The 12163-nt window shown below is 60.8% G+C and overlaps 2 protein-coding genes across 2 annotated transcripts in view; one reads left to right on the forward strand and one right to left on the reverse strand.

Moving 5' to 3' along the window:
- The window catches only part of TCEA2 (transcription elongation factor A (SII), 2), a 14041-nt gene extending 9400 nt beyond the window's left edge, over nucleotides 1-4641 (reverse strand). The window contains exons 1-2 of the mRNA XM_011934428.1: nucleotides 4388-4641; nucleotides 585-662 (exon numbers count right to left, since the gene is read on the reverse strand). The gene's annotated coding sequence lies outside the window, so the exon portion shown is untranslated. The remainder of the gene's footprint in view (nucleotides 1-584; nucleotides 663-4387) is intronic.
- A 5530-nt stretch (nucleotides 4642-10171) lies between these two features.
- Nucleotides 10172-12163, forward strand: part of SOX18 (SRY (sex determining region Y)-box 18) — a 4258-nt gene continuing 2266 nt past the window's right edge. Inside the window, exon 1 of the mRNA XM_011934535.1 lies at nucleotides 10172-10249. Within this exon, the coding sequence (XP_011789925.1) occupies nucleotides 10172-10249 (78 nt within the window). The remainder of the gene's footprint in view (nucleotides 10250-12163) is intronic.

Raw genomic sequence — 12163 nt, forward strand, 5'->3', positions numbered from 1 at the left:
CGCGCTCGCCGAGCTCCGGACCACAACTCCCAGGCGCCACGCGGCGCGCACAGCCTCCTGGGAAGTGTAGTCCTGACCCGCCGCCCGCAGAGACTCGTGGTCCCACTATCACCCGCCCGGGAGGCGCCCCGGGCACGCCCCTCCCGGAGCCCAGACAGCCTGGAGCGACCGGGGCCCAGGAGGCCCGGGAATCCGCTCCCTTCTCTCCTCCTGCTTCGGGCCTTGCTGTCCCCCAGCGTCCTTCAGTGGATGGCTCAGGACCCAGCGCCCTCAGCCCTGCTCTTGGGCCCCGCTGAGCCCTGCGCGCTCCCACCTTGGCCTGGAGGGCCGTCCCCAGCCTCCCAGAGCTGAGTTTGGGTCATTCGGACCTCTGAGTGGAGGTTACCTCTTCAAGAGGCCCGCGTACACTGGGAGGCCTCTTGTGGGGCCCCGCAGGTGTAAGCGCGCGGTAGCTGGACGTGGCATCTGGAAGGGGCCACTGCTGGGGTTCGCGAGGTGCGGGGGGCCTCTGCCTCCCAAGTCAGCTACCAGGGAGCAGATTCTGGGCTCTGCACGTTGACCGCTCTGTATCTCAGTCTCTCCACTTGTGAGGCTGGACTGACGACAGTGTCCGCCTCACAGGGCTCCGGTCAAGATGATGTAAGCTGATTGACATCACATGCCTGAGAACAGAGCAGGGGTTGGAGCATGACCGTTAGTATTCATTGCCCTTGTTGTTGGAGGTCCCTAAGTAGGACCAGACTGCAGGCAGCCAGAGAGATGGCCCAGGCCTAGGGAGGGTTGAGGACGAGGACAGGTGCGGGGCCAGCATCCCCACCAATGCCTGCCAGCTCCTCAGTAATGCAGATGCTGAGTGGTTTGCTGGAGAGGGCACAATCCTGGGGGAGGGTGTGGACCAAGAAGCAGCTGTCTTTAGTGTTGTGGATCCTATATTCATTCAAGTTCAGGCCAAGGAACTATGAGGCCAGATGGCAGGTGGAATGGGCTGAACGTTCCTTGGGCTGTCTGTGGCACTAATCAGACATAACTGAGCTTCCCAGCAGCCAAAATGAAAAAGAAAATATGGTCAGTTAAGAGACTTATCTTGGCCAGGCACGGTGGCTCATGCCTGTAATCCCAGCGCTTTGGGAGGCCGAGGCAGGTGGATCACCTGAGGTCAGGAGTTCAAGACCAGCCTGGCCTACATGGTGAAACCCCTTCTCTACCAAGATTACAAAAATTAGCCAGGTGTGGTGCTGGGCGCCTGTAATCTCAGCTACTTAGGAGGCAGAGACAGAAGAATTGCTGGAACCCGGAAGGCGGAGGTTACAGTGAGCCAAGATAGCACCATTGTACTCCAGCCCTGGCCGACAACAGCGAGACTGTCTCAAAAGAAAAAGAGAGAGAGACACTCATCTTGGCCAGGTGCAGTGGCTCATCCCGGTAATCCCAGCACTTTGGGAGGCTGAAGTGGGCAGATTATCTGAGGTCAGGAGTTCCAGAAGAGCGTGGCCAACATGGCGAAACCCTGTCTCTGCTAAAAATGCAAAAATTAGCCGCGTGTGGTAGCACATGCCTGTAATCCCAGCTACTTGTGAGGCTGAGGCAGGAGAATCGCTTGAACCCAGGAGGTGGAGGTTGCAGTGAGCCCAGATTGTGCCACTGCACTCTAGCCTCGGTGACAGAGTGAGACTCTGTCTCAAAAAAAAAGACTCAGGCCGGGCGCGGTGGCTCACGCCTGTAATCCTAGCACTTTGGGAGGTGGACTGCCTGAGCTCAGGAGTTTGAGACCAGCCTGGGCAACATGGTGAAACCCCATCTCTACTAAAATACAAAAAAAAAAAAATTAGCCGGGCATGGCGGCATGTGCCTGTAATCCCAACTACTCAGGAGGCTGAGGCAGGAGAATTGCTTGAATCCGGGAGGCAAAGGTTGCAGTGAGCCGAGATCATGCCACTGCACTCCAGCCTGGCAACAGAGTCAGACTCCATCGCAAACAAACAAACAAACAAAAAACAAAAAAAAACCTCAACCATAAGGAAAGAGCATAGAATTCCTTGTGAGGAGCAAAGTCTTTCAAAGATAGAGGCCCCGTGATATTATATGATTATATTATTATTAATAGATGAACACAGTTTCCATACTGACTGATTCTGCCCTCACTGAGCTGGGGCCATAGCTTCCAGCCTAGACCATCCAAGCAAGTCCTCGTGGCAAGAATTCCATAGTTTGGGCATATAGGAAGACTTGAGGGTCCAGCCTCATCTGAAGCACACGAGAGGAGGCTGGAGCCACCCACCCTTCAGCCACCCCTCAATGGCTGGCAACCAGACCAAGGAGCTGGCCAGGGTCCTGTAGAAGCCACACTGGAACTGCCCTTGTGCAGGAACCAGCAGGAATCCCAGAAAGCGTGGCTTCGGAGGTCCGGGTGGCCAGGGCTTCAAAGCTGGTTCCCACCATCCATGAAGACACTGGACACATCCATGGGGCCTGCCTGGCCGAACACACAGGCTTCTCCAGCAGCCGAGGGTGAGTGGATTTGAAGACCACCGAAAGGAAGCCAGCCCTCAAGCTGGGGGTGGGGGAGACCTCCAAGTATCAGGACTGCAGATTCTGAGATGCTGGCAAGGGCTGGAGCACAGAGAGGCGCCTCCTGGGCAGGAGGTGCAACCCAGACAGCACGGAGGAGAACTGACCCCAGACAGCTGCAAGTTCCTAAGAGTGGAGGCAGAAAGGAGAGACGGCCAAGCCCAGTCCTGGTTGAAGTGTTGGTGGGGTGCAAGGTGTCTCAACAATCCAGGGAGTCAGAGACCAAACCCCTGACAGAAAATAAACTGGTGGGAAGAAACCATCATCTCCTTTTTTTTTTTTGAGATGGAGTTTCGCTCTTGTTGCCCAGGCTGGAGTGCAGTGGCACAATCTAGTCTCACTGCAACTTCCGCATCCCAGGTTCAAGCAATTCTCTTGTCTCAACCTCCCGAGTAGCTGGGATTACATGCATGCGCCACCACCCCCCGCTAATATGTTTGTATTTTTAGTAGAGATGAGGTTACATAATATTGGTGAGCCTAGTCTCAAACTCCTGACCTCAGGTGATCCACTCGCCTCGGCCTCCTAAAGTGCTGGGATTATAGGCGTGAGCCACCATGTCCGGCCCACCATCTCCTTTATACCAACCTCTAGCAGAAAGGTGTCGTTCGTTCAGTTATGAACAAGGCCATGAACCAGATCTGGTCATCTGGGCCCGTGGCTGAGCTGCACGGATGGGAACTGTGTTGTGCCCACACGCTGGCTGCTGCTGGAACTGCAGAGGCTGCCCAGTGGGTCACATCTTGTTCTTGGTAAAGAAGCACTTGGGTTTGGATATCACACTTTAAGAAAATATTTTCCTAACTGTGTGTTGGTAGAACTGGCTTCCTTTATGATCCCATGAATTCTACCTTGTGCACCGTGGAGGAGGGGCCTCAACGAGGACGCTGGGAACTGGGTGGGACTCCCTTGCTGAGCCGGAGCGGAGGTCCCTCTCCGGGCCCTTTTTCCTCCTCCAAGAGATGCCCGCTGGTCTTCTACCTCCTGGGGCCCTGGGCATGGCCACACAAGACAGAGCTCGTGAGGAGCCTGACATGTCTCAGGGGGTCCTAGTGGAGGCCCGGCCCACAGAGGCTGCAGATAGAGGGAGGTCGAGATGCTGGGGTGTCTTAAGAACAATGGCTGGCGGGTCGGGAATTCCCCAGGAAGGGATGTCAGCTGTGGACCCAGCCTACGGGGCTACGTCAGGGCACGTGGGGAGCCTGGTCAGACAGGTGTGGATGGGGTCACTGGTTCATGGTTCATGGCAGGGGCAGGTGATGGAGAGAAAGGGTTGGACAGGACAGGCAGGGAAGGGGGTTAGCAAAAGAAGTCGGGGGCCTCCGACCTGCAGGCCGCAGCCACTCCCCTAGGACAGCAGCCCCGAACCCTGACATGCTCCAGTCCTGCGTGGAAGCAGCCGCTGCAGGGGAGAGGTGTAGGCCCATCCTGGTGATCAGAGAGCCGGCAATCCGGTGGGGAGGTCCTGCCCCCTGGGCGGAGGCAGGTCACTGGCCCCAGCCTGTGAGGAACAGTGGCCTCTAGGTGGCGGGACTGAGCCACGGACGGTGAGCCTCACTTCAGCACCACCCCACCCCCAAGCCCCAGGGAGGTTCAGTTGGTTCCCAGCAAGAGCCACAGCTGCCCCCCAGGACTGTGAAGTGGCCGAGGCGAGAAGGTGGCCAGTCCCAGAGAGCAGCCTCACTTGTGAGGGCTGTGGCGGCGACCAACCCTGAAACTCCCCAGTGCCCCTGGTCCCGGATCCCCTGAGCTCTGGACTTCGGGGACCTTGTTCAGAGCATTCCCGCCCCCCAGCAGACCCCTCCTGGACCTTACCGACCTCGGGACGTCCTCATCCACGGAGCTTCCCCCAGCAAGCTGCCCAGGGGTGCCGACGTTCCTGTGCCCTCAGGAACTTGCACCCAGAGGCTGAGAACATCAGAACCGTCGATTTTCCTGTGGGGCGTCCCTGCAGGGTGCTGCTCCAGCCCCTACTCCCATCCTCGGCAGCTGAAAAACTTCCCTTCCCCGTGTGCAGGCACACGTGCACACGCACACAGGCAGGCGGGAGCCTCACTCACACAGGGAGCCGCTTGCCCAGAGGGCAAGGCCTGGGTCCCACTCCTGCCGCATTAGGGTTTCGGTTAAACCCTGAGAACAGAGTCGGAAATGCACATAGCCTGAAAGAAGGGTGGCTCATAGCGGAGGCAGTGCTGACGGAGGAGAGGGGCGCTCACTCACCCGCTCCGGGCGCCGAGCCTGTCGCATCCTGGGAGCCACAGCCACATGACGTGCAGGTGGAGGAGAGAGGCCTCCGGATTAGGAGCTGCCAGGGGGTGAGGAGCGCCTCACTCCCCTTCACAGACCCAGCGGCTGCACCAGGCCAGGTCTCTGCGGTCACCTGTGGCCGGCCTCACCTGGGACTGAGCCCCAGGAAACAGGAGGGTTCCGTCTCCTCCTCCAGGGTGTCCGCCACACTCAACGTCTTTACGGACAGAGACATATGGATAGGCCTTTAGGAATTCTCTGTAGGCAACAGGGCCCTGTCCTGGGGGCTCTAAGGAGGAGATGTGTCCCGCCTTGGAGGTCTGAGGGGGCAGCTCTGGCCCCAACAGGCGTCTAAGGTGAAACCCCCTGGTCCACCCCACAGGGCCGGCCGCACCTTTAGCCCAAAGGCCTGCCCCTCCCCCATCCTGAGTCCAGGAAACTTCGGAAGCTCAGGCCATTTATTTTTCTATTTGCGTCCCCCGCCCCCTGCCCGCCCAAAGCCGGCCATGACCCCGGTGGCCGCTATCCATGCTTCCCCTCTGGCTGAGGCAGAGCCACGGTGGGAAGCCTCCTGCTGCCAAACTCACACGGAGCCCCACTTGCTTCCTGCAACCACAGAGCGGGGGCCAAGGAATCCTGCAGCCCCAGGAGCCCCCACCCCCTGCCACCCCATGGGCAGCCCTCCCACAGCCCAAGCACCTAGGCGACATCTCTGCACCCCGTTCCATCAGACCCTCCAGCCCACCTTGGGGGCTCTGCCGAGCTGTGTCCCCAGTGAACCCCACCCAGGCCTCCCTTGGATGCCCACCGGCAGGTCAGCGACAGGGCTTAGGTCCAGCAAGTGTTCCCCTGTCCCAGGCACCAGCAGATGAGGGCAGGGGATGGGGACTGGGCCCACTGCTCCTGGCTTTGCCATAGCAGCAGCCAGCTCTCTGGACCTCAGTCGCCCAATCTGCAGAATGGGAAGAGCCACCTGCCCAGGACAGCGTCTCTCGGAAAGTCCCCAGCCCAGCCCATGCCTTGGCCCAGTCCCAGCTCCCTCCCACAGAAGCAACGCTGGGGGAGGCAGGAGGCATCCCCAGAGGCCAGTGGCGGCCCTGGCGGCCCGCTCCAGGCTTGCTGTAACAATGCACTTCCCCCACACAATTCCCAGAAATGCTGCCCTGCCAGCCCGCCAGCCTGGCGGCCACTCCACCCTCCCCCTCCCCAGAGGCCCCAGGCAGCCGTGGGGTCGGGCTATGGGTGAAGCCTGGAGACCCGACTCACGGGGCAGCAAAACCAGGGTTCCCTGAGGCGGCACCTCCCAGGGGCCCACGCCTCCCAGAGAGAAACCAGGCAGACTCCCGGGGCAGCCGGAGCAGGGGCTGAGAGCCAACCTTGGCCAGGCCCCCCTGCAGAAGCAGAGCCCCCTGCCTTCTCCGCTGGCAGTGAGCCCGTCCCTCCTGCCCTGCACAGCCGCATCTTCACGTAGCAGCTGAGCTGAGGCAGATCATGCTCTACTCAGAACCTCCCAAGGTCCCATCTCACTCAGAAAATGCAAGACTCTCCCAGACCCCACTCAGCCCTTGTTCCCTCTGAGCCTCATCCCCTCCTCTCTGCACCCCGTGCTCCACTCATGCCAGCAGACTTCCCTGCCCCAGGGCCTTGGCACATGCTCCTCCCTCTGTGAAAAGACCCCTCCCTTGAACCCCCAAGGGCAAAATCCATGCGTGACCCTGATACAGCCCCCTCCCTACACCTGGCACCCCAAGTTCTGGCTTGTTTGTGGATTTGTTTTTGGTTAGGTTTGTTTTGTTTCATTTTTGTTTTTTGAAACAGTCTTTCTCTGTCGCCCAGGCTGGAGTGCAGTGGTGCGATCTTGGCTCGCTGCAACCTCCACCTCCCAGGCTCAAGCAATTCCTGTGCCTTAGCCTCCCTACTAGCTGGGATTGCAAGCATGTGCCACCGCACCCAGCTAATTTTTGTTTTTTGCTTTTGTTTTTGTTTGGAAACAGAGTCTCACTCTGTCACTCAGGCTGAAGTGCAGTGGTGCAATCTCGGCTCACTGCAACCTCCGCCTCCCAGGTTCAAACGATTCTCATGCCTCAGCCTCCGGGGGAGCTGGGACTACAGGAGCCCACCACGCCCAGCTAATTTTTTTTTTTTTTTTTTCCAAGTAGAGACGGCGGTTTCACCATATTGACCAGGCTGGTCTCGAACTCCTGACCTCAGGTGATCCGCCCGCCTTAGCCTCCCAAAGTGCTGGGATTCCGGGCGTGAGCCACTGGCCTGTTTGTGGATTTGTTGACTGTCTGTCTCTTCACCAAAATGGAAGCTTCCCACAGGCGGGGACCTGTCTGTTTTGTTCTCTGCCAAATTCCTAACCCCTAATACAGGGTCTGCTACACAGCAGCTGCCCAAGAACAAATGGACGGATAGATGTTGCCAGTCCCTGAGCAAGAAGGGGTGGATGAGCCCCCAGAACACAGGCCTGCCCCCTCTAGCCCATGTGGCAGCCCCAGCTGGCTGTCACCAATGCCAGGACAAGCAACAGAAAGAAACACACAGCTTCAGGTGTCCAGCCCTGCAGTGCCCCTCCGCGGCTGGGAGACAGATGACCCCTGAGGGTGTTCTCCCTCTCCCCATTTCTCAACCTGGCAGGGGAGGAGGAGGCTGGGCCAGCCCTGGACAGGGCAGTCAGAGTGGACACTGCCCTCCAGGGACCCTGGGGACCGGAGTGTGCTAACACATGCCCCACAGTGCAGGGTACACCGAGAGCGCCATTTGGGCCTCTACAGAGCCACAAAGGGACCGGGGCTCACGTAAGCACAGGACCAGGTCACCCACAGACCCAAGCCCAAGCCACCAAGGTCTGAATAAAGGCAGCCATACAAGCATGGAGGTGGAGACAAGGGTGGGGCCAGTAGAACTTGGGCAGGAGCTCCCAGCCAGTGGGGGCCGGGGCCGCAGGACAGAATGTCTGGCGCCTGCTCAGCCTAAGCTGGCCCCAGGCTCCCTCCTCCTGCAAGGCCAGCCTTCCTTCCTGAGCTGCAGTTTCCTGGCCCCTCCCTGCTGTTGCCTCAGAAACCCAGAGCAGCCCAGCCCACCAGCCTGCTTCCCATGGAACCCCCCCATCAACAAACAGCACTGGGAAGGCCGCACAACAGGCAGCAACACCCAGGGACACAAGTGGCCCTGCAGCTGCCCCTAGGGCAGGATACCCCGAGGGCCACACGATGGTCCCTGCAGAGCTCAAGCAGCTGCTCTGACACCCCGACTGTTGTCCAGTGCCCCTAAAAGTGGGCACAGCCCTTGATAACACCCTAGGTACATGCCCACCACAGCACAACACCCCAGAATTTGAGAACAGCTTCCACATCACCAGGGCCCTGGGAACACCTAGAAAGCCCCATTCATCGCAGGTGACCTAACCCTGACTGTCCACAGGACATCTGCTGCCCGCAGCCCAGCCCCACCCCCTGCATTTAGCACTCCCATCCCCACCATCCCCCTGTGGCCCTCGACCCAGAGAAGGCCCCACCCCTCTCAGTCCTGCTGGCCCTTAGCACCCAGAGTAGAAGAGACCCTGACACCACACTGGCACATCACCCTCAGACTACAAAAGCGCCTCCCTCGCACCACACACCCTCAGACCCTTCCCCACTCGCACCGCACACCCCAGTCTGCAGGCCCCGGCACAGCCCCCCACACCCACAGCCTCAGACCCTTCCCCACTCTGCACTGACACCCAGCTCTGCATGCAACTCTCGGGTCCACTGGACTGTGGCAAATCGTCAGGTGAACCCTAACCCCACACCTAACAGTTGAGAGGCGCTGCCCAGGTGAGCACGTGCACCTCTCATGCCTGCTCATGCCCAGGAAAGCACAGGCACCTCCTGCCGCCCCACCTGCCCTCTCCCAGAGTGGAGGCCGGCAGCTATCAGAAGCCCAGGGACACTGTGCGTACCAGGACTGAGAGCTGGAAGGCACGGAGCCAGGAGAAGCCTGTGTCCCTGGACAAGGGCCACCTGAACCGGACCTGTCATTGGCCAAGAGGGACATGCACACAACTGTGTCCCCCTGGTTCTGAGGCATCGGGCGGCCTCCGCACAGACCCTCACCCCAGCCTCACACTCTCCCTGCCCTGGCCTCTGCCATGTCTCACTAGGCCTGGAGCCGCAACTCCAGGACAAGGCCCACTAAATACAGAGCTCCCGAGGAGCCGGACCTGTCTCAGTGAGTTCCGAAGGAAGCCCACCAAGGCCACAGACAGGAGACCAAGATGCTGCCGTCTCTCGAGGACAGTGGCTGGAAGGCTGGGGGCTCCCTGCGGAAGAGGTGTTCAGCTGTGGGCAGAAGGTAGGATCTGAACCGGAGACAGCCGAAGTTCGGGAGGCCAGAGAGCCCCCTCCACCTGAAACTGCATCCAACAGGAACCCCCACCTCCACCCTCGAGGAGCAGGAGGCTCCAGGCCCCTCGGACTCGGTAATTGGTCCCAGCCTCGCTGCTCTTGCAGCCGCAGGGGCTGGGCTGGCGGGAGCCTGGGAGGTCTGTGCCCAGGCAGTGCCTGGGAGGTCCCGCCATCCCGGCCCGGAGCCATGCCAAGCCAAGCCCCCACCCACAGCCACCGAGGGGGACTACCCAGCATCCTTTGCAGGCCTCACTTGGAGGCCGGGGTTCCTGTCCAGGCTGAGGGAGAGGGGCAGGTGGTAGGCAGGACAGTGTCCACTCAGTGCCCAGGCCAGTCCCACCCTTGTAGAGAAAGTTTGCCCCCAAACTCTGCCTTTCTGACTGGGGTTTGGGGGCTACAGATAGGCTCCCTCCCAAGGGTGAGCCGTAGCCCACCTGGTCCAGGATAGACTGAGGTGGGTTCCAGAGGCAGAGGAACGCCCCTAGACTCATGAACTGCCCGCCCTCCTTTGGAGAAGGCTGGGGCCCAAGCTCAGTGGCCAGAGAAGCCTTGGGGACCCTCCAAACTTCACGGAGCAGGACCCATGGTCCTGGACCTATTATGGGTCCTCATCTCTTCCTAGGAGAGTCCAGCTTGCCTGGCTCCCAAGGCCCTGGGCAGCCTCCAGTACTAGAGTCCCCCTCACCTCACACCCAGGCAGACAGACAGACACAGGCCACACACAGACGCACAGACACACATCGGATGCCCCTCCCTCAGCACAGCTGGCCACACCCACACCATCCCCTGTACCGCCCTGGAGAGTCCCCCCAGCCCTGCGACTCCAGATCACGCCACCCTGACTGTGGTCTCTACCCCCACTTCGTCCCATCTGGACACTGGGCCGGGGCTGCCGGCCTCCTCCCTGCCATGCGGAGGGAAGGGAGCACCCAGGAGGCTCCCCACCCAGCCCTGGCTCACAGGACATGACAGCCGGACACCTGAGTCGCACAGCCCAGCCAAGAGGGTGGGTCATTGGCTGGCGCCAGGCAAGGCGGCTGCTGGTGGGTGTTGTAGGGGACGAGGAGGCGATGAGGTCATGCCGGACACTGCCTGCCACTATGTTTAGAGCAGCTCCAGTGACTCTGGGCTCTCAGGGGCGGCAGAGGACCAAGCAGAGCCCCCAGGGAACTGCAAATCCCTCCCAACATGTGAGGGCTGCTGCAGAGGACCCTGAGGACCTCTTTCCCAGGCCCCAGTGACCAGCCACTGCCCAGGCTGAGCCAGGCCCTGGTGACCCCAGACTCCATCCCTAAGGTTGTGAGCAGAGGGAGCTTCTGCCAAGTGGCAGCCCTTTGGGGGTCTTCACACAGCTCCCCACCCCCCTGTACCTTCCTGCCAGCTGCCCAGGAGGCCCACCCACACTGAGACTTGGCCAAGGGTCCAGCCACCCACACTGAGATTGAAGGGGAACTAGCACCACCCGGCAGAGGCCTGTAAGCCCATCCATCCCTGTGGCCACAACTCTGCCTGCCTCCCCAGAAAAGCCAGAGGCCACACCTCCTGGTGCCCCAAGGGCCCCCCATTAGCCAGCACTGGTTCAGTGTCTGTGAATGAGGTGCTAGGCCCGTGGGGCAAAGTGGAGTGAGGGGAGACCTGGAGGCCAGACTGGGAGACCCAGCACCGCATGCTGGGACGATGGGCGTCGAGACAGACTGTGATGTGGGGCTTTGGGGAGGGCTGGACACCGACCGCGACAGCCCTCGGTGGGGGTGACCCTGTGGGGGTGCTGGCCTCAGGGCAGGAGCGCCCCTGGGGACAGTTCAGGAACAGCCTCTGAGGGGCACTGCAAGGCCCACATGGGGTCCCCCCATTCATATCACAGGCTGGATGTGGCCTAGCGAGGCTGGCAGGGACAGAGACCCAAGAGCTCTGGCCACACAGGCTCAAGGTCACCAAGATCTGTGGCCTCTACCCATGGGGCTCCCAGCACGGTGGTGGGTGGAGGGCAGTTGCGGAGCCTCCAGGCTATGAGGAGATGTGCTGAGAGGTGGGGGGATTCTGACCCTGCCTGGAGGGCTGCTGGGGACACCCGACACTCCTCCAGTAGAACCATGTGTGGCAGTGGGAGGGGAGGACGTCCAGAGGGAGACCCTCAGCTCTGGAGGCGAGATCCCCTCCTGATGGGGTGGGAAGGGGACAGTGAAAATTCAGGAAGCTGGACGCTCCTCTGGAACCCGGCCCTCCCCAGGTCAGAGGGTTCAGGGAGGGGCCAGCCAGAACGACCCAGGTCGGCCCTGCCTCTTGCTGCAGCGGTGGCCTGGGCTGGGCAGGGGAGCCGGACAGCCCCTGCGGGTCTCAGCCCCCTCCCCAAGGGCCCTGAGGTGGGCAGGGAGGAGGCCACAGCCTCTGCATCCCTGCTCCCCCTTATCTTTGTGGGCTCTGTCCAGGGCCTCTGCTCTCTCCCTCCCTGTGTCAGCTTTGCCTTGTGCCAGAGTTGGTTTGCGAGTGAGGACAGAAACACGAAGACCACCTTGTCCCATAAAGGCATTCAAAGTCTCTGGTGCTGACAGGAACGTTGTGCATGGGCGCCCTTGGGTAGTCAGAGCGCCTCCCCAAAGACGGGGGCTTTTCTGAGGGCGCTGCACTCCAGGAAGGACTTACCGGCTGTTGGGAAGGCAGCCTCCTAAGAACTTGGTGTGCAAAAGGGCCCTCTCCTCCCCATGGAGCTTCCTAGGGGGGTGCGGGGAACGGCAACGAGCGGGGCACTGCCGCCCTCCCCAGTTTCTGCCCGGGGGTCCGACTCCGTGGGTGGGTGGCAGCTCGCCTCTGAAAGTCTGGCAGGACCGGCCCACATCGGCAGCCCTTTGCTTCCTACCCGGGGGTCTCTCCTTCTGAGAGGTGGCGGGGGGGAGGTGAGGGGGCTGTGCGCGGGGGAGGCCTCCGCGAAATCCCGCCCGGCCAGAGAAGAAAGGGAG

Source organism: Colobus angolensis, unplaced genomic scaffold (assembly GCF_000951035.1).
Source record: "Colobus angolensis palliatus isolate OR3802 unplaced genomic scaffold, Cang.pa_1.0 Scaffold136, whole genome shotgun sequence".
Lineage (NCBI taxonomy): Eukaryota > Metazoa > Chordata > Mammalia > Primates > Cercopithecidae > Colobus > Colobus angolensis.